The 21,920-nt window shown below is 46.8% G+C and overlaps 1 protein-coding gene across 1 annotated transcript in view; it reads right to left on the bottom strand.

Moving 5' to 3' along the window:
• Positions 1 to 6,036: 6,036 nt before the first annotated feature.
• SIK2 (salt inducible kinase 2) overlaps positions 6,037 to 21,920 on the bottom strand; it is a 25,572-nt gene continuing 9,688 nt past the window's right edge. The window contains exons 4-14 of the mRNA XM_015649638.1: positions 21,136 to 21,260; positions 19,270 to 19,393; positions 18,820 to 19,040; positions 17,620 to 17,772; positions 15,262 to 15,426; positions 12,438 to 12,666; positions 11,486 to 11,770; positions 11,096 to 11,259; positions 10,549 to 10,668; positions 9,870 to 9,961; positions 6,037 to 9,441 (exon numbers count right to left, since the gene is read on the bottom strand). Coding sequence (XP_015505124.1) covers positions 8,886 to 9,441; positions 9,870 to 9,961; positions 10,549 to 10,668; positions 11,096 to 11,259; positions 11,486 to 11,770; positions 12,438 to 12,666; positions 15,262 to 15,426; positions 17,620 to 17,772; positions 18,820 to 19,040; positions 19,270 to 19,393; positions 21,136 to 21,260 — 2,234 coding nt within the window. The 3' untranslated portion in view covers positions 6,037 to 8,885. The remainder of the gene's footprint in view (positions 9,442 to 9,869; positions 9,962 to 10,548; positions 10,669 to 11,095; positions 11,260 to 11,485; positions 11,771 to 12,437; positions 12,667 to 15,261; positions 15,427 to 17,619; positions 17,773 to 18,819; positions 19,041 to 19,269; positions 19,394 to 21,135; positions 21,261 to 21,920) is intronic.

Consider the following 21,920-nt stretch of genomic DNA (forward strand, 5'->3'; position numbering starts at 1 on the left):
TATAATATAATATATATTTGCATATATATAAATTTTTTAATATATTTAAAATATATACATTTTGTTTTGGTTATAAAACAAGGACTTCTACATCTTGTTTTAAGAAAAAAACATGAACAACAACGCTTCATGGAGGATTTGTACCTGCAGACTCTTCTGTGTCCAGAATCACCCCTGACACAGCAAATCCCTGCAGCAAAACCTTTGGCCTCTCCTGCCTTGTGACCAAACCCAGGGGAGCAGAGCACCCCTGGCCCCAAACTCTGCTGGCTCCAAACCCCGGCTGCTGCAGCTGCCTCTGCCCTTAGCAAATGTTTTGGCCGTTTCTGTGTGGATACAGCCCAAAATAAACCCTGCCATGCTGCCTTCACCCCAAAAACCCGCTGTGTGTCCTGTGACAGCCACCCTGCCCCGCATCCCGGGGGGTTTGGGGAGGCCTTTGCACAGGGGCAGTGCTTGGGAGGGAAACATCTTGTGTTATTTTCTATTTTTCTATTTATTTTCTATTTTTCTATTTTTAGGGATTGTCCCCAAAACCTGCAGCAGGTGGTGATAATAAAGAGCTTTTTATGCGACACCTTCTCTCTTCCCAGAGCTCTCCCTTGTGTTTGGGTCATGCCAGCCCCATCCCAGCGTTTTCTGCACCAAAATCTCACCTTGGGCATCCACCTGCAGGTGGATGCAGGCAGGGCTGAGGATTTGGATTGCTGGGTGAAGGTGTGTCCCTTTTGTAATTTTTTTTATAAATAATTTATTTTATTTATTTATTTTTATTATTTTTCAGAGGGGAGGGCTGCTCCTAATCACAGCTCCTTTGGGTTGTCAGCTGAAATATCAGCTATTCTCCTTTTTTTTGTTCCATTTCTGAGTCTTTCTGAGCCCCTTCAGGAGGTCTGGGGGTCTGGAAAGGTTTTTCTCCATCCCCCAGTGACCCAGCTGGGAACAATGCAGAGCTCCCAGAGCTGTGCCAGGAGCTGAGCTTGCCTTCCCCTCTGAGTCTCTCCAGGCTGATTTTTAGTCAGTTTACAATTAATTCTTTTGGAGAAAAATACAATTAAAGCTGCCATTGTGGCTTCTAAGAACTGTTGATAGAAAATCAGCCCTTTTACAGGCTGGTATTCTGGGACAAATCCCCCAGGGAAAGGGAAAAATGCGGCTGTGTCATGTCAGGGTTCAAAATTCGGGTTCAAAATAACCCAGAAATGGTTTTGCTTCCACCTTGCCTCCAGTTGTGACTCAGGGATGAGCTGATTCTGAATCCTTGTTTTCCTGCTGGTGCTGTGTGTTTATCTCAATTAAATCCTGACATCAGTGCAGGTCAGGATGGAATTCTTGGGGCTCCTTGGAGCTCAGGGAACAGAGGGACTTTCCTGACGGGGATTTCAGAAAGCCTTCCCCCAAAATTCCTGTTGTTTGAACTGCTGAAGTGAATGGCACTCGGAGTGTTTGCTTTTCAAGTCCATCTTGCCCTGTGGAATATCAAATGCACCAGTTGTTGCCATTATTGTCAATATTTAGGATAAATCTGGTCAAAGAACTGAGGAGCAGCTGATCTTCATAAAGCTCTGGCCTCTCTTCAAAAATGTGATTATTTCAAATAAACATTAAGAAAAGGTGAAGTCTTTGGAGCCAGAGGTTAAGGTTTAAACTGGGAATGGTTGAAGGGCTGAAGTCCCAGAAGGAGGTCAGGCTTTTGCTTATTTTTAACAGCTTGGCACGGTTGGGATCTGTGTCTGTCGGCCAAGGGTGATTTGGGGCTGGAAATGGGAAATTGTGGTGGCTGTGGTGTGGGGCAGTGAGGGGGGGAGAGGTCTGGGGCCCTTTTTGTGGGGTTGAGAGCAGGACATGCCCCTCTCAGGGCAGCTGGGCACTTTGGTTTGTAACTCAGGCTTTAGGCAATTCCTGCTGCACCACAGCTGTTGGATTTGGGGGGTTTTGTGGGCATTTTTGGTTTGGTTTTGTTGGTCTTGGTGGATCCCTCAGCAGGGGAAATTTGGCAGCAGTTTCCTTTTCCACCAGCACCTGTGAGAGCTCCGTGCTTCGCTGCGGCTCCCAGGAAGGGTTAAAGCCCTTGAGAACCTTCCTGAGCTGAATTACCTGGAACTTGTGAGGAGCAGGATGGCCCAGACAGATGTGTTGGCATGGCAACAGCTCCAAGGAAACGCTGCTGCCAAAGGGGAGCCTCAGCCCTGCCCTGCCCGAGCCCCAGCTCCTGCTGGCAGGCCCTGATTAGTGGGAATTATTAATTATCCCTCCAGTGACGCCAGCAGGGCGAACGAGGCTCGGCTGCTAATTTGCTGCGTTAATGATGATGTTCTCCCGCTCTGGCTCGAGGGGAAGGGGGAGTTAAAGGCACTTTTTCTGCGGGTTTGTTCCCCTCTTCACCCCACCCAGGGCTGGGAGCCCAGGGAAAGGGAATTCCTGAGCTCTGACATGGGTTCAGGGCTCTGAGGGCAGCCCAGTTTGATGGGGAAGTTGGGAACTGGTGCTTGGGGGATGATGGGCTCTCATTTTCCAGCTTCAGGAATTTTTCTGAGCGGAGGGCTGGGCCTTCATGGGTATTTGGAGTTCCTCACCTGCCGTTTTCTGGGTGTTCTGGTTTGCTGAAGGAGAGGACTCGACTTCTGCAGGGTCCTTTGCCATGAACAGGAGCTCTTTGGTGAAGTTTAAACTTCCAATTCCCCAGACCAGGAGCTTCTCCAAGTGACCAAGTTACAAACTGTTAATTTTGAGCAGAGCAGCCTGCCCTGGAATGGGGGCAGGAACAGGAAAATGTCACTTTTGTTCCTTTCTGAGAGGTTTTTCTCTGTGTAATCCGTGTATGACAGCACCTGAGCTGAGCAATGGTGCTTTCAAAGAGACAGAGAAGCTCAGGGTGTTTATTTTTGGATAAACACCTATTATATACCATTTTGGTGGGAGCTGGTGGTCCTGGAGAAGGCTGCCATGCTCTGATGAAGCGTTTTCCATGGAAACAGCCACCTGTGCCTCCCAGGCTCCCAGCACAGGGGGAGCAGGCCCAGGTGATTCAGCCCCTGCTGTCATTTCCCCTCTTGGCGTCAGCTCTGCTCTCCAGCAGGGAGTTCTGGACTCCCAAAATGTGCCTGGGCTTGGCAGGGCACTCTCAGCTTGGTAAATGTCCATTTGGGGGTATTTTGGGAGCAAACCTCCCATTAGTTCCCTGTGTGTGAGTGGTTTTGCTGCTGCTCTGCAAACCAACCCCGCACAGTTCCTTATCAAAACCCTGCCACCTTTATTTGATGAGAAGTCACCCCAGCAGGGGCTGCCACATAAAATCACATTGTGGCATTTCCCTGGCAGGAAAGCACCACTTTTAGGGACCTTTTTGAGCAGAGAGATCTCTCCTGAAAGCCCCATATTGAAACTCAGGGAACACTGAGTGACAGCTCTGGTGAAAATGGAGCCTTCCTGGGAGGGATGGTGGATTGGAAACCCTGGGAAAATGGGCAGGTAGAACTTTTAAAATGAGATAAAAGGGGGATAAAACCTGCTGTAGCCTCATCCTTGTATTCCTGAGGGTGTGGGCTGTGTGCCCATGAGCTCCTTTTGGGATTCCCTGTGATGGGATGGTTCCTTAGGGCATCCCTGCTGGTGTCTCCGTGGTTATCCTGGCGTCAGGGGGGATGTGTGAGGTTTGGATGTGCCTTTTGGGGTTGTCAGGGCTCAGTTTCTCAGTCTTTACCCCCCACCCACGGTTTATTTCACCCCCAGGGTTAACTTCTTGTCCTTTGTAAGGTTTGTGGGGTTCTACCAGCAGGCACAGATTTCCTGTGGTTATTAAATTATTGGCACTGGGTGGAATTCTCTGCTGCTGGAGCTGCAGGTATGATTTTTCATCAGGGGCCATTTCTTGTAAATTAGAGGATGTTCCTGCCTTGGTTTCAGTTTCTACTCAACCTTGTGGTTTTACACTCAGATTAACCTCAAATTTCTTCATTTGCCTGAGTCTGGGCTTTTCCACAATTTACTTTTTGTTCTGCTAATTTTTAGCCACTGAGAATCAGGATAACCTGTCCAGAATCAGATGAATATCAGGTTTAGTCCACACAGAGCCTGTTCCTTTAGCCTTGCAAACCTCAGCCAGTGGCACTGAGTTATTCTCTGTACCTCGAGGTGCAAGCAATGGAATCCTCAATGCACTGGGGGCAGAATTTCCCATATTTCTCCATTCATTTCCCTGATCCTTATCCCTTTGAGGGTTTGCCTCAAATTCACAGCTGATGCCCTGTGGGAGTCACCCAAGAAGAAGTTTCTTTTCATCCCATTTCAAAGGAACTCTCTGACATCTGACCTCCCTTCCAATGCAATATTCCCACTGGAAAATCACCTGAATCAGCAAAACCCTCTGGTGGCTGAGCTTGCAATTCTTTCCCCACAGTGACCTGCTTGGCCACGTTCCCACCAGGGTCAGGCTCCCAGAGTTTATGCCTCGTTTTCCAGCCTTGCACTTTGCCCAGCAGTGGAGGGAGAAAGGGAGGAGAATTAATTCCTGCTCTTATTTTATATTCACTCTGACATATCCCTCAATTTCAGGATTGTCCAAGCCAGCTCAGCAGCAGAGCTGTGTACACTGAATTCAGACACAATTTTAGGGTTCTTTTTGGCTCTCCCAGCCCTGCTCAGGCTGTGTACACTGAATTCAGACACAATTTTAGGGTTCTTTTTGGCTCTCCCAGCCCTGCAGGGCTCTGTGCACGAGCTCAGCCCGGGTTCAAGAGCTGCTGTTGGGTTTTGTCCCCGCAGTGTGACCTGTGCTGGTGACACTGGCTGATCCCAGTGCCAGGGACTGCCACCAGCCCTGCCACAGCTGTGCTGGCCCCGAGCCCGCGGGGAAGTGCTGGGAAATGCAGGATTTACAGGCTCTGAGCCGGGCCAGGGGGAGGGAGGCTTTCTCCTGTCTCCACCGGGATAAGGATGGCTTAGCCTGAGCCTTTGGGGCAGCAGGGATGGAGGAGTGTCCTGCAGACAGCTCAGGAGGTCAGCTGAGGTCTCCTGAACGTGTCACCTTCTCTGCCTCGCTGTGCCTGCCAGCAGGGATGGACTGGGAGCGTGTGAGGGCGACTGGGGCCATTTCCTTGTGCCCATGTCCTGTTTGTGGGGACAGGACAGTGACAGACTGCAGCTCCTCTCACCCTGTGGGGGGGTTTGTGGTGATTTCCCTTCCTCATGTCCTGTTTGTGGGGACAGCTCAGTGTCACCCCTGTGTCCCACACTCATCCTGGGAGGGGTTTGTGGCGTTTCCCCTGTGCCATGTCCTGTTTGTGGGGACAGCTGAGTGTCACCCCGTGGCCCTGCTGATGTCCCTGGCTGGGCAGGACGTGCAGACAGCTCAGCCTTGGTGCTGCCCAGGTTCTCTGGGGGGTTTGGGACCAGCAGAGGATCGGGATCAGGGGGAAGCAGCCACAGCAGCGCCGGCACCTGGCCCAGAGCAGAGGCTGGAGGCTCCTGGGGGACACGGGAGGTGACAGGGCAGGTGCTCAGAGCTGTCACACACATCCTGCTGAAAGGGTTTTGTGTCCCTGTGGGTCACAAGAACCCCTTGGGGCGGCTGTTTGGGGCTGAGTCACCACCTAAAAGCAGTTTTGGGGTGGGGGAACAGGTGAATCCACTGGTTCTCCACTAACTTTTGCATTTTACCTCCAAACATCAGATCCTGGCATCAGCAGGAACCACGAGGGTCACAGGAATGTCACCAGCGGTGTTACAACAAGAGCTGCTGAGGATTTTTCTCCTGGTTTTTGATCTCATTTTAATTAATTTTGAATGAGCCTTCTATTGATGAAAGTGCAAAGTGCTGTGCCAGTCCTGTGGTGCCAAGTCTTTCCAAATTCGTATTTGGCAAAAAAAATTCAGTGGTACCAACAACCCCAAGAGTGCCAGAACCACGGGAAGCAAACCTCAGTCCAGAAAATCCAGTGATTTCAGCAGACATGAACTGTTCTGGTGCCTCAGAGAGAAAATAACCTGACCCTAATGAAGACAAGAGTGGCAGGCGCTGCTTTAGCTCACTAGAAATTTAAAAAATGAAATGCACATATTCTTTATTTTGTATTAATACACTGTAACTGCTTTACAGAGTCCAGCAGATCAGTTGCATGTAAATACTACAGATGAACTTGCCAAACTGGAGCTCACAAAACTAGTGCATTTATCCCAAAGCAGAGACTAAACCCTCTAAATCCTTAAAAAAATACATTAAAGAACATACCACACACACACATATTGCACTTTTCTCCGTATGAAATTTGTACCCCATGTACATCACACCAAAGTCTCTTCAAAGGAGGCTGTAGTACAAGATAATAAAGCTAATAATTACTCTAACAGTAGTGTACACAGTTCTCTAATGTTAGAACAGAACAGATTGGAACAAAAAAAAGCCACTTCAAAGGAGTAGGAAGTGGTGCCCAATGGATCCTCTCTGTATGAGAAGGCTTCAGAAGCCTTTTAGTCCTAATTGGCTTAAAGGAAATTACATGAAATGTTAAATATGCTTTTGGCTGAGGGGAAAGAGTCAGTCTAAACTACATTAAAAAATCCTGCAGCTTCCCCCTGCCCAGCACTGCAAAGCTCAGAGGAGCTCAGACCGGTTGGCACATCCTGAAAAATGCACTGCAGAACTCCAGAACGGAATTATTTTTATCTTTTGAGTCCTGCAACGTGCAGGATCCTGGAGCTGGATGGGGAAGGAAGTGGTTATTGTTCTGGCAGTCCCCCAGCTCCTGGAGCAGCACTGGGGCTGTCCTGGAAGCAGCTCTCACTGCCCAGCTCTGTGAGTGCCTGGACAGACTGCTCGTTCCAGAGCGTGTGGGTGATGCTGTGGGGTGGGGAAGGAGGAGTGAAAGGACAGGACTCTGTTTCCTCTTTGTTCCTGCCCTGCTCTGCTGCAGTTTTCGTCAGGCTGTTTCCCTTCAGGTGTCACTGGGTTTGTGTTCCACTGTGTCAGACATCTGAAGGGAAAACACACAACAAAAACCTTTTCTCTCAGAGCTTTCTGGCCATCCTTCTTTCGTGATCCCTGTTCCTTAAACTCCTTTTTGCTGCTGCCTTGAGAATCCCTGATAGCAGAGGTAGAAGCTGAGCACTTTTGGGCTGGGCCAGTGCCAGAGCAGGCTCCAGAGACCAGGAGTTGTCTCTACCTGAGCACACAGGGACCAGCTGCCTTCTGTCACCTGTTCAACCCTCCTGCCCTCCACACACTGTGGCTGAACTCCTCCTGTTCCACGTTTTAATGTGCTCTTATTGCTGTACACGCTGAGCATCCACCTCCCTCCAGCCTCGGGATTTGCAGTACCAAAGCCCAAACCCTCCAGCAAACTCTGCTGTGATCAGCACAGCTCCTCTGGCTCTTTGTGCTTTGATGAAGCTGCAATTGTGCTTAAAGTTTGCTCAGGGAAAGGCTGGCCTGGCCCACGACACTTGAGGCTCAGAGACAAACCCCAAACTGGAGCTCTCATCCTCCTGCAGCTCCCTGAGCCGTCCCCCTCCTATGACTCGGATTTCACGTCTGGAAAGTTCTGGAGACGCAGCTCCAGCTGGAGCCGGAGCAATCCCTTGAAATGGTCCAGACATCAACAGTTTGATGCTGAAATATTGCTGTGATACTTTCAGTGTCCTATATACACGAGCCATTCAAACACTAAGAAAGTTAAACATGTCCCACATGGTGGGACGTGTGCTCTGAAGGGACTTTGGCCACAGCAGGGATATAAATGGGGTATTGTCTACTTTCTTCAGAAAAAAGCATATAGGCTGATAAAGAACTGAAAAAGGCACAGCACTATCACTTCACAGGGGTGTTTTTTTACTTTTTATAAGCTCATTGTTTTTTTTTTTAATCCTTAAAAGTTCTAAAACCCTAAATAACTGTCCAAATATACAAAGCTCAAGAAACCACCAGCAACACATACTGCAAATTCAAAACACAGTTTTGTTTGCTTGTTGTTTGTTTGTTTTTTTTAAAAATGCAACCCAGGGACAGGTGGATCCTTTTCAGCGAGAACTTCTCCAGGACAGAGCCCTCCTGGCAAAAGGGGGTGATTTTAAAAGCCACCCAGTGGATTTTTTTATTTATCAATGTAAGTTCCTGCAGCTCTTGCTGTCTCTCTCATGGCTCTCTTACCTTCTGGCTCTGTTGGCTCACCCTTGATCCCCACCCAGAGGTCTCTCCACACAGTCCCAGGTTTCTTTTGACAAAGTCAAGCTGTCCCTTGCTCCAGATTCCTTCAGCAGCCAGTCAAGAGCTCCTTGGCAGGCTTGGGAAATCCCGTTCAGGTGCCAGCAGGAGGAAGTGGAGGCTGCCTGAGACGCTCAGGGCTGGCCACGGAGTAGTTCCAGACCAGGAGCTCAACCAAAGTGCAACTTCCCATGAATTCCACCTCGTGCTCCTGTTCTCCAGAGGATTTCAGTTGCCATCAGCGCAGACACAAATCCACCCTGAATTTCCATGGAAACTATTGCTTTTATTGCCAAGAAGTATGATAAGTGTGCACTCACTCTTCTCTCTCCAAGTGCATGTTGGATGAATGCTGACAAACTCCCCAAATTTTTTTAGAAGGGGCTATTTCCTTCCTCTGAAATTCACCTTTTTTGCCTCCTTCTACGCAGACTTTGTGGGATGAAGCTGCACTCCCTGTTCTCCAGCCCCTGCCACTGGGGCCAAACACCTCCTGCTTTATTTTAATTGTTTTTCTTCCAGCCAGGTGGATTTTTAATTCCCCTGTTGATTCAAGAGTCGTAAAACTACCATGAATTCTGGGGTTTGGGGAGGGGGGTAGGAACAGAAAAAAAAAAAACAAAACCAAAAATAAACCAACCAAAAATTCACATGCTTCTCCATTTGTCCTTCCAGCCTGCCCTGGGTGCTAATTGACCAGGACGTAGCCGCCGTGCTGGGGATCCACTGCCTCCATCATCTCACAGTCGAAGAGTCCGGGCAGTTCTGGCAGGGGCAGGGACTCGTAGCCGGGCTGTGCCTCGGCAGAGCCGCTCTCAGAGCTCGTGGGGAGGCGGCACTGCTCGGCAGAGGGGACCCCAGGCACGTCACAAGTCTGGAAGGGGAACTGCAGGGGCTGTGCTGGCTGTCCCTGCCCCGGTGGGGACAGCCGGGACGGGCTGGGGGGCAGCGGCTCCAGCTGCACCTTGGGGAACTGCCTGAGGAAGGGCTCGAAGCGCAGCTGCCCCGAGGAGGGCTCCAGCACGGGGCTCAGGGGCTGCTGCAGGCTGAACTGGGCTGGCTGCTGCTGCTGCTGCTGCTCCTGCTGCTGCTGGGGCTGGGGCTGGGGCTGGGGCTGCAGCTCCTCCGGGCAGGGCAGGGGCAGCGGGCTGGAGCGGGGGTACGAGCTCTCGGCTATCTGCATCTGGTTAAAGTAGGCCTGCAGCTGGGACTGCTTCTGCAGGAACAGCCTCTTCTGGTGCAGCCTGCAGCCAGGACAGAAAAACAGTTATTTGTGGCCATTTGGACCACTCACACAGGAAAATCCCCGGGCAATCCTGCTCCTTAACTTCTGCGGCACATCAAAGTTATCACCTTTCAATGTTATCACACATCTCCTTTGGTAACTTTAGAGAGTTTCTCAGCTAAGCCCGTGCATTGTTTCATTCAGTTTGCTAAGAATGAGACCCATTGTGTTTGTATTTTAAAGCCTGCTGCTCACTGCTCTGGGGAATTTGGGAGCTGAAGATCAGGCAGAGAAATTTGTAAACACATGGCAGGACCTGTTCATGCTTTTCAAAGTTTTGAAGTGAAGCTTTCCTTTTTTCAGATCATTTCTAAATGGACAAAGAGAGTTTCAGTTCTTTAATTACCCTTCAGCATAATTCTTCTGCATAATTTGGGGGATTCTCACCTGTGCTCCTGGAGCTGCTGTTCCAGACTCCGGGGCAGTTCTTTGCAGTAGAGCTGGCAAGTGTTCTGAGCTTTGGAGAGCAGAGTGGGCTTCTGCAAGGGAAGCAGAGCTGGTTTAAATGTTATTTGATTTAATGAGTTAGTCCACAAAGCAAGAGAAAGATTTTCTAGCCCTGTAACTGCCCAGCTGTCCAGAGAGCCACTCCCTAAAGCCACAATGCTGCCCATTGGCTTCTAACCCTTAGACAATATTTTTGCAGGAGAGATTGTGCCATAAAACATCCATGGAAAGCTTTCTTCCCAAGCAGAAGAAGCTGCAAGCTGGAAAACTGGAGGGACCCCAGTTTTCTATAAACTAAAAGTGTAGGAAAATGGGTTTGAAATAAAGGGGGTGTGGAAGAGGAAGGCCCAGGGGGTGAAGTGGCTCCTCAGCTGCTGATGCAGAACCTTTATGGGATGTTCCAGCAATAATCTGCATTCAGCAGCAGTTATTAAACACCGCCAGGCTGAGGAGGGAAAAAGCAAGAATGCACTTTCTGCATAATTCAGGTGAGTGCCTGACACCAGAAAAACACGGTGCAATTCCCAGCTCAGCTGCTCTGTGCTCATTTACCCCCTGAGAGCTCGTGCTGGGCAGCAGAGCTGCTGTGCTGAGCCCGGGCAGGGCAGGGCAGGGCTACCTGGAGCCGGTGTTTCAGGTACTGCGTCTCCAAGCTCTGCCGTCGGGATAACAGCGGGGGGTGTGCGCTGCTGGGAAAAGCAGCTGGAGCCTCCTGCTGCTGCTGCTGGGAGCCTTCCTCCTGCAGAGGGAAGAGGAAGAAGCTGCATGCCCAGAGAAGGCTCTCTTAACCCTTTCTTTAAGGATTTTCCCTGCCAGAGGTTCCACGGTGGCCGCGTTCCCGTTCCAAACAACTCACTGGGAGCTCTTTCATGTCTCACTCTGAAAATCGGGCTGGGAGCACTTCTTGCAATTATACCTCCACCAAGAAAAGGTGTTACAGGCCTTTGCTAAATCCAAAACATCCTTCAGATTGAAAGCAATGACAGCTGGGTTTGGGAAGCTGACAGAGCCACTCACTGACAGCAAATTCTCCAGTCTGGGGAAGGCAGAAAGGAGAACAGGGCATTTAATCTATCAATTAGCTCTTCCCAGGTCTGCACACCACCTCATCCTCTCCTGATCTGTCCCAAAGCTTTAAGATGGAGCTCGATTTCTGCTTTTAGTACCTGTGCAGGGCTGTTAATGAGGTCCTGCAGCTGGCTGGCAGCTGATGTCAGAGAAGGCTCTTCCTCTGATCCCATTTGTTCATACAGCAGCTGGACTTTGTTCAGCTCCAGGATTCCTTTGGCTCGTGCCAGGTTCTGGAGGTGCTGCCTAAATGCTACAATTCCTGGAGAAGAGACAAACAGAAAAAAAAAAAAAAACCCAAAAACCCCTTTGTCAGAATAATTTGATTTTCTGCACAGGAGATTTTGATTTCAGCACAGGAGATAAGCTGATAACCGAGCCACAGCTGAGCGTGGAGGGCACTCCCTGCTGTGCCTGGCTGTCATGACTGCCAGAGCAGATGATTCAAACACAGAATTGTCACTGAACCCCTGCTGCAGAGGAGTTACCTTGGGTGAGGGAGGTGTCGGAGGCCCTGCGGCCCTCGCGGAAGCTGACGGGGGAGCGGTTGTGAGCCTCTCGTTTTTGGGAGCTCAGGGCCTGCATGGCTGGGTTGGCAGGTCTGAGCCCCAGGAAAGGGGAAGCCACTCGTGGGGCCTGCTGGCTGCTCAGCACCATCTCCTTCAAGGAAGGGGTCTCTCCCAGGAATTTGAGATCCCTCTGGATGGAGCCCATGTCGTACTCGGAGTCGATGCTGCTCAGGGAGGAGTTCTCATCCAAGGAATAGACTTTCCCTGGGACAAAAAAAACCACAAAAACCAGGATAAAAGTGGGAATCAGTGCCACTGACTCCAGCCACTCCTGCCAACAGTGGCTATCTTAGAGTGAACAGTCAAAAAAACCCCCAATTCTGACAAAGGAATTGTCAAGTAAAACCAGCAGTGCAATAATGAGGATTTGCTACTGCTTTTTGCAGTCAGACACTCTGCAGATGTTCACTGGCCTGTCTGGAAAGTGTTTAGGGTTTTTTTTTTTGCCCACAGATAATCCTGTAGCAGTACAATCCAGTTTTGTACAGACAAAACTGCAGCCTTGGTCACCTCACTGGTGTTGGGAGTCCAGGGGTTTTTATTTCCCCAGCATTCTCTGCCAGCTCCTCTTTAGGGGATGAACGATTTGGGGACATTCAGTTGAAAAAGCAGCCAGTTTTGCCAGATTTCCCAGTCTTGCTGGGGTTGTACATGGGTTTGATCAGCTGTAAATTTGCTGCTCTGATTTTATACTGTTCTCAACAGCAGATTTTGGGGCATTTTGTGGTATTGGGGTATTTTATGGTTTGTTCCCTTTGTCCTTTCTAGCAAATACAAACTGTCTGGCACTCATCACTCACAAAACCTCACATTTTCCATCACCAGCTGGTCAGACTGAGGGAGAAAACGAGCTTTGAGCTGAGCTCTGTACCTGAGCCTGGCACCATCACCAGCTGGTTGGTGACCTCAGCCAGGGTGTGCCGCCTCTTCCCGCCTCGAGCAGCCTGCAGGGCAGCGAAGGCCCGCGCTGGGTCCTCCTCTGCCTCCCCTTCTGCCTCTATTCCTTCGTCAATCGAGGTTTCCATCATGCTGGAGGGCAGGGATTGGCATCCTTTCCTCATCCCCACGGGAGGCACGGGGTCCAGCAGGCAGCCGTTCACCTGGGCCACAGCGACAGGGAACAGCTTTGGTTGGTGCCCAAGGAATCGCCCCCAAAAGCAGGAAATCCCTGGCCTGAAGGCAATCATTTTAACTCTGCTGAGTTAAGTAAGACTTGTCAGGGACAATTCTTAATTTCCTGTTTACATCCCCTTAACACTCAATTCCCTAAAATTAAATATTCTCATTCCCACAGTTCTGTGCTCTCCAGGGCCGGGTTTTTTTGTTTTTGTTTTGTTTTTCATTTTTTTTCTTTTGTGGGGGGAGGGTCTGAGTTATTAAAAACTTTGCCAGCTTAGTCACAACTATAAAATATTTATGGAATGTGCAATACTGCTGTTCCCCACTTTTCCTATACCTACTGTGCTCATTTATCACACTCAGATAAACACCAGGGAAGAAAAAACCCAGCCTTGTATTTCATCCTTGCAGGGCTGTGCTCAGGAATAATTCCATAAATGCACCTTTTTCCAGCACGAGTCCACTTGATTAATGTTGTTCCCCTGCAAACACAGGTTGCCTGGAGAAGCTGTGGAATCTCCCTCCTTGGATTTTACCCAGCCTGATAAAGCCCTGAGCAGCCTCCCACAGCTCTGCATCCTTTAGAGGCACCTCCCCAACCTAAACTGCTCCTAGGATTTTAATTCTGGTTTTATTCTCCAAGCCAGTTTGCTTGGACTTTTTTTCTAATTCTAAAGAATTATACTAATTCTTTGCTGTATGAAATTATTTGGGGTTTAGGCAAAAATATTATTTATATATTTTCATTTTTACATCAGCTTTTATTATCAACATTTCTATTATTTCTCTGATTTTTAATTTATAAATATTTCCGTGTCCTGCAGCTTTTGGAGGCTCTGTCCTGCTGCACAAACAGGACCACACTGGGTAAAACAGGGATGGAAAAAACACAATCCTTTACCACAAAACCTGGAGCTGCTGCAGCTGATTTTATGTAAAGCCATTTTATGTGAGCCATTCCTGAATTCTCCTCCAAGTTCTTTGCTGTTTTGAAAAGGAGGAGTGTTTGGAAAAGAAGTTTCACTGCATGGACAGCAACCCTTAACAAATGGTCTCGAGGCAGAACTATATGGTAGGAAAATATCAAGAAACAGCTATAAATAGTTTAAACAGCAGGAAAATGAGGATTTCTGCACAGGAAAAGCCTGCCTCTGCTGCCTCTGTTTCGACTGAGTGGATTTTACCTCTGAATTTAATTTCTTGCACACCTTCCTTCCCATCTGGGAGTTTTCCACTCAAAAGCCTGGCACTGATCTGGCAGAAGGGAAGAGCAGAACCGATCCCACATTGGCTCCCTGCAGTTTTTCCAGGGATCAGAGCCTGGAAAATCCTTTAGTGGTCCTGTCCTAGAGAAATTCAGGATATTCCCAAGCGAGCTCAGCCTCGACACCTCGCTGCTGTCACCAGCTGCTGACCTACCCCGGCCAAAGAGCAGCTCTAAAGCAAAAGGGGGATGCAAAATAAAGCTCAAAATGTTAATTTTGAAGTGCCTTTGAACTGGTTTGTGCTTTCCAGCTGCCAGAGACCACACAAGGAGCCAGTGCTGAGAACCAGGGCCACACTCTTGGTGTTGGGAACAAACCAGGGAGCAATAAACCCTTCAAACTGGCAGGCAGGACATCAAATCCCAGCTGGCAGCAGGCAGGAGAAATACGCTGAAATTCGAGTTATAACGTGGTGCAACATGAGAGAAAACAACACAAGTTTTATGGGAGTCACATACTTCATAAATGTAATTATTTTAAGCTATTTCCCCTTCTAATTGCAGACTCCAGATCAGGCTGGAGCTCATTTGGACATTTCAGCTGCATCCACGACCCCTCTGTGTGAGGAGGAGGAGCCTTCACAGCTCTTAAAAATACATTTTAGAAGAATAAGGGAAAGAAACCCAATTTTTTGGGTGTTTTTTTATCCCTTCCCAAGAGCAGTGTGGTGAGAATGGAATGTCAGCAAAGAAAAAGAGGCAGAGGATTGCTGAAAATAAAAGCTGTGGAGAGTCACAGGGAAAGGGAATGTGGAACACCTACAACTCTTGATGATAAATAATATAATTAATATAATGTAATATCATAATAGAATGTAATGTAATATAATTAATGTAATTAATATATAATATAATATAATATAATATAATACAATATAATATAATACAATATAATATAATATATAATACAACATAATAGTATTTTATTAATATGTAATATAATACATAAGTATTATATTAATGTATACTATAATACTATAAATAAGTATATAAACACTAAGTATATATATAATATACTTATATAATATATAACTATATACTATATATATTTTACAAATATAAATTTATTTATAATTATTATATTAATATCATATATAAAGTATTATATATAAAATTAATATAATTTTATTTATTTTATAAATACTAAGTATTTTTTATATACTTAAATATTAATTATAGAAATACTTCAATTTCAGGAAGCACTGCTGTGCTTTTAAGAGACAACAACAATTTTTAGCTGGAATGATTTCTGGGAAAAAAGATAAATAATAAATAAATCAATATATCGATATGATGATAAATCAAGCTGTACCTTTGGTGTCTCAACCCTCTCCTCCTCCATAAAAGCTGCCTCTCCCTGGCAGCTGGAGGGAGGGAAGGAAAAGGTTTCTGCTCCTGAGGCTGAGGGGAGCCCTGGAGACTGCAGCAGCCTTGGATTTTGGGAATGCAGGTTCACCGAGGGGACCACAGCTTGTGCCTAAAAAAAACAGAATTCAAAAACTCAAAAGTGGAACAGTTTCAGGTAGGGAGCAACATCCAAAGCCAGGGATTAAACAATGTGCAGCCCAGGGCCAAAGCAGAAGTGCAAGATTTATTTCTTGGTTCAGGATGAAGAGCATTCTTAGCCTTTAAACTCGGGAAAAAAAACAACATTACCACCCCCAAAACACCCAGGCCAAGCCCAAATGTCGTAAAGCTCAGGACTTATCAAAGCTGACTTATTCCAGCAGCACAGACAGAGTTTGGGACTTTCTGGTGCTCTAAAATCCCTTTTTCTATTCACTACAAACCCCCTGACTGCTACCAGGGGGCTCAGGAATGGTTTCAATGAGTTGCACAGGAAATTTCCTAAAGGTGCAGGAAAACAGGTATATTTCTCCCTGGTTTTGAACCTTTATTTCCTGGAACCTTTATTTCCTTTATTTCCACACCACTGGTCAAAAGGAAACGATCAGCCTCAGCCAGGAGCTGTGGTGCCACCACATGTGAGAACAAATTATCCTTGGGACAACTGCGAGGTTGTAACTGAAGAAAAAAGTGGGAATGTGGCTCTAAAATGCAGGAATTCAGTACAAGGAACCCCCTCCCAGAGGTGTTTTATTCCTCCTCGTTCATCTGGCTCCACCTGCTTTAATTACATCTTCAAATTGATAATTTTCTCTGCAATCCTGTGACTACCTGCTACTAGAACCAAGCTTAAACCTGAGTTTAATCTTTGCCACGCTGTTCCTGGACCTGTGCTTTTCATAACTGAAGCTGAGTTTCACCTCAGCAGAATCCAAACATCCCAAAGAGCCTCTTGCTGCCTGAAGCAAGGGGAAAAAAAAAGAGCAGAGCAGCTTGGTTGTGATTTCTCTTGGAAGTGGAGGTGGAATTTGGGCAGAGAGCAGCACACAGCACCCAGGAGGATGGAATTTGAGGGAATATTTACTTGAGACCAGGAGAAATCTGAGTCACCTCAGGCCAAGCCTCTCATGCTTCCAGTGATGCATTAATAGAAATCAAAAAAGCTGCACAATGGTTGGGTGTCTTAATAAAACAAGAGAAAATGTGTAAAAAAATAATAATAAAAATCTGTATTTAAAAAAAAATAATAATCAAAATCTCAGAATCATTGGAATAAGACAGGATAAACTGTGGAGAAATTTTCTTGTGGAGAAAATGAGCAGGGAAAAGCTGAGCAGCCTCAGTGCTGGATCAATCAAGGTAATTAGAGGATTTTAAGTGTCCAGCCATGCCACGGAAAGGATGGAGAGAGCACCCAGAACTGCTCTTGATAAAATAAACCTGACATCCTTAGGACTGAGATCAATTAATCACCCCACTGGCTCTGTGCACACAGAGGTTCTGCAGGAAACTGGGCCATGGGAAAAGGGGTGTAAATCTTGAAAGAAATGACATCAGTTAGGAGCAAAGCTCTGAGACTTCAGCTGTCAAGTGGCTCAAGATAATGGCATTTTTATCAGCTACTCCAAATACTGCCAGGAATTGCCACCTTGACCTGGTAAATTGATCATGAATGTTGTTTGGGGCACCACTTTCTTGTTCTTTGCCATTTCACAGGGAATGGCAGGGGATAAAGCCATTTTATTTTCCACAGGTCCCTTTAGAATGCCTGATTTACACCACCAAGCAGAGCCTGGAAGATTTTAGCCTCCATAAACTCAGCAGCTCCTTGGGTGATCCCACTAAAGACACTCCCAGTGCTGCACAGGCTCCAGATCTGATGTTTCTTTAAATTTTTCACCAACAAAAAGCTTGAAACTCTCAGAAATGAAAGCCTTCCAGTTAGGATCCCATTAAAGACACTCCCAGTGCTGCCCAGGCTCCAGAACTGCCATTTCTCTAATTTTTTCAGCAACAAAAAGCTTTAAACTCTCAAAAATGAGAATCTTCCAGCTAGGGAAAAAGCACAGGACTGTCAATGGGAGCTGAGGTTAAAAAAGGAGATTCCCACTAAAACCAAACCCAAATTCTTCCAGTTAGGAGCAGCAGCACAGGGCTTCCCCTTCAACGGGAGATGTGAAGTGAAAAACAAGATCCTTGCTAAAGCCAAATTTGCATTTCAGTCTCCAGGATGAACCCACACCAAGCAGCCAGGGGCTGCAGGTGGTGGGGAGGAATTCTGGAAGGGGATGAGGCTGAGGAGGGATTGCAGGAGGGAGCTGACCTTGGCCACGGTCTGCTCGGCGATGGTGCTGGGCCGGCGCTGCCGCGCGTCCACGCGCTGCTCCACGGGGAAACTGCTCCGGTGAGACTTCAGCCTCTCCACCAGCAGGTAATAGATGGCAGCAAAGTGGTTGTAGCTCTTGTTCTGCAGGGACTGCAAGAGAAGCACAGCAAATGTGGGAGCAGCCAGATGGGCGCTGGGCTTTGTGCTCTGCCAGGAAAAGAGGGGGTTTGGGGTGGTTGGGAGGTGGAGGGGAGGGCAAGCGCTGTTCTGAGCTGAGAAGGGCTGAAAGCTGAGAGGCAGGGACAGAAAAACATCAATCCCAGGTGGTGCTGAGCTCCCAGATGGATGGGACACCCAGAAATCCCATTCTGAACCCTCACAGGGCCCCGAGCTCCCGTCCCAGAGGGAATGACCACGTTAACCCCACGGGGAATCCTGGCATTGTGTCCTGGACAGGGCAGGCACAGCTCTGCCTTCAGCTCCTCCTGGATTCTCTGCTAAAAGCTCAAAGTTGACTTTGATTCTCATTTGCCACCCCCTTGAAAGCTCAAAAGGAATTTATTTTCTAATTCCCCCTCATCCCTCTCCAGCTGCCAAGTTAATGATTTATCCAACCCCACTCAGGAGTGTTTTACTCCCATTCAAGTGTGTTTTACCCCCATTTATTTATATGATTATATATATATATATATATAAAAAAATATAAATAGATAAAAATTATATAAATATATATAAATTATATAAATATTATATCAATATATTATTATATATTATATATAATTTATATAACATTGTATATAATTATAAGGCATTGTATTATTATATTAAATTATTGTATTTTATGCTATTATAATATATATTATAATTATATAATATAATAAAATATATGAAAAATATATATCATTGTATAATATATTATATTATACCCCCATATTTATTGATATGATTTACCCTCATCTGAGTGTGTTTTACCCCCATTTAAATGTGTTTTACCCCCATATAAATATATTTTACCCCATTTAAATGTTTTACCCCACATATAAATATATTTTACCCCCATTTAAATGTATTTTACCACCATTTAAATGTATTTTACCACCATTTAAATGTGTTTTACCCCCATATAAATATATTTTACCCCCATTTAAATGTGTTTTACCCCCATTTAAATGTGTTTTACCCCCATCTGAGTTTTACCTCCACCGTTTTCTGCTGGTCTATGCCCAGGCTGTGCATCAGCCTCAGCACCTGCTCGTTGTACTCCCCCAGGGAGGGCTCATTCTCCTCTCCTGGTGGGTAAAGGATTGGCCTCTGGGCAGGAACTTCCACCAGCATCCACTTGTGCTCCTTGATCTGAGCGATGCTCAAACGTTTGGATGGGTCCAGGACCAACATCCTCCTGATCAGGTGCTCACACTCTGTTGGCAGGGGATAAAAATAAGAATTAGAAATTGCTCAGTGACCTACCAGCCCAGAGCTGCATCACTGCTGCCCAAAAATCTCTCAAAACGAGACTAAAAAATCACATTAAAGTAGAGAAAAGCCCAAATTCTTCATGGCAAACAGTGCCATTCTCCCTGCCTGCCTCCTGGTTATCCCAGAATTTATCCAAACCGCACCAAATGAGTAAAACCACGCCACTGTTACCTTCTGACATGAAATAAGGGATCCTGAACCTTCCCTCCAGCACTCTCTGCCTGAGGATGGGCAGGGTGGGTCCATCAAAGGGCAGTGCTCCACACACCAGCACGTAGAGCACCACCCCCATGCTCTGTGGGGAAAAAAAAGGGAATTTTCAGCTCAGTTCCAAAGCTCCCAGCAGTGTCTGTGAGGCTGCAAGCCAAGCCCTGCCACAGAAATCATTGTTTCCTGCAGAAAAAGGGAATTCAGGTGGAAATGAGGGAGCTGCACGTGGGGTACCTGAGAATGAACCCCAGCTTCAGCTGAGAATTCAGGATATTTTTATTAATCTCAGCATTGCCCAAAGAAAAGCAACCCTCAAACAGCAGCCACTCCAAGTGAAAAACTGTAATATTTTCCATTTGAAGTCTGCAAAAGCCTGTGGGGAGGAGTTTCTATGAACAGTCAGTTTAGGGGATTATTTAATGTGAGGAAAAAGGGAAATTGTGGGCAGGAGCTCTTCTCCAATTGCTCATTCCTGGGAGGATGCAGTGAATTGGCACTTCCAGTGGGAATGTTCTTGCCAAAAAAATAACAGTGCCACACTCCATGAGGGCAGAACACCAGCCTGGCACAGCACGGGTTCTCCCAAGGGGGAAAAAGCAGGTGTTGACCTCAAAACTTTGTAAAAACACAGAGATTTTACAATTAAATACAGATTTTTTAAAAAAAAAACCCTGCCAAAAACTGAACTGGGCATTGCTACAAGCTGAGCACCTTCACAGACTCCTTAATTCAGAAGTTAAGATGATTTTATTTTAAATTCCAACACCTCCTCTGTGGGCAGTCAGATCCTGTTAATGATTTAGGACCTTTTATATTTAAGGAATATTTACCAAAGTTCAGGGATTCCCTTCTGACGCTCAGAGCGTCACCTGGCTGACGTCTGCTCTGTGTTTACCAACTCCCAAAGGTCCAGGAAGGCTGGAGCCTTTCTAAAACCAGTATTTATTAGGTGCTTATGTACACAGAACCAGCACACAGCCAGATAAATGCCTGTAAAAGCACATTTTTAATTTATCTGGTTAAAAACTTGGCGAAGATTTTATTTGTGAAGGTGATTTGGGTTCATTTAAATTAACTGAGCAGCCCAAAGGTGGCTTTTCACGAGCTGTCCTGGCCAAAAAGTCACCCTGGGGTGATGCATGCAAACCTGAGGCTGCCAAATCATCCTTAAGATGTGAATCAAAAAATGCAAGTAAAATCAGAACATTAAAATCAAACCCCAAATCAGGAGTGGAAAGCAGGCTCTGGAGGGTGCAGAGAATTTCTGCATCCCCCACTGCAGGAATCAGAGCAGGGACCGCCCTCTCTCCCCTCCTCAACTGGAATAATCCACACGGAAACACCAACTCCACATCAGTCAGCTGCTCCTGGAGGGTTTTGGGGCACAGCCGAGCTCATTTCCAGCTCCAAGAGCAGAGCAGAGCAGTTCCCTCTCTGTGGGTTTCTGTGCTTCAGAGCCTCCCTAACCTCAGCAAGGTTCCACTCCCACTTAGCCCAGAAAACACCAAAAAAACCAGGAAAAAAAGCAAATTTTGCTCATCCAACCAAGGAGCCTTGGGAGGGATTTGTTCCCCTCTGAGATCCACCTGCTCTGCACATTTAGACAGGGAACCCCAATTCCACACAGTGGGAAAGGTTTTTATGGCACTCAAGAAATAAACCTGAACAGGAACAACTTGGCTGCAGCTTAAAAGAAAATCAAAGATTCCAGACCCACAGCTTCGGAATAATCAAATATTCCAGATCTGCACCTTAAGAAAAACCAAATATTGGTTCCAGCTTCCCAGAAGTTGACTGGAATCAAGTTAAAATAAAGGATAAAGGTACCCAAATGTCCAGCTGGGGTCCCTCATACTGCTGGCCTTCAAAGACTTCTGGGGCTGCATAAGGGGGGCTCCCACACCACGTTGTCAGAGGCTCCCCGCTCTTATAGAAATTCCCAAAGCCAAAATCTGTGGGGAAAAAAATAAAGGGAAAAGTCACTCCAAGCTTCCACTGCACCACAATGAATAATTATATGCATGGCCCCACTGGGATTCCACCCCAAATCCTTTTGTGGGCACACCCACTAAAAATATCGGGATGCTGGGTGTCCTCTGTTGCCGTTTTCATATTGTGGAATTGTTAAAAACACCTCAAAACCTTCACAACCTGGAGGAGTTTTGAGTAAACTTGTGAACAGCCACCATTAAAATTCAACAAAGCAGCAGATAAACAAGATTATTGACTTGCCAAGAGATAATCTGAGATTTCCTGGCTTTTCCTTAGGTGCTTTCTAGCCTTGAATACACAAATTTTGACAAGCTTTGGAGCTGGGAGGAAGGAGCTGTGCCAAGAGCAACAGGCACGGGAAACCAGGGGGATTTCTGCTGGGAAGGACACTGCTACTGGGACTGTCTGCAGCCCTTGCAATTACCAGCCCACAAACAAAAAAATTCGTTAAAATGTTGCTTTTTACGGCAACAGGACCAGCTGTGGTCTGATATTAATCAGAACTTTTATAATTCAGGGGTGAGAAGCAAAAGCAACGGGCTTTGAGACAGAGGCTGGTGCTTCTCCCCTCGAGCTGGGCAGCTCCTGGTGCTGCTGTGACAGAGGTGACAAACAGGGCT

The sequence above is a fragment of the Parus major genome, chromosome 24, assembly GCF_001522545.3.
Source record: "Parus major isolate Abel chromosome 24, Parus_major1.1, whole genome shotgun sequence".
Taxonomy (NCBI): domain Eukaryota; kingdom Metazoa; phylum Chordata; class Aves; order Passeriformes; family Paridae; genus Parus; species Parus major.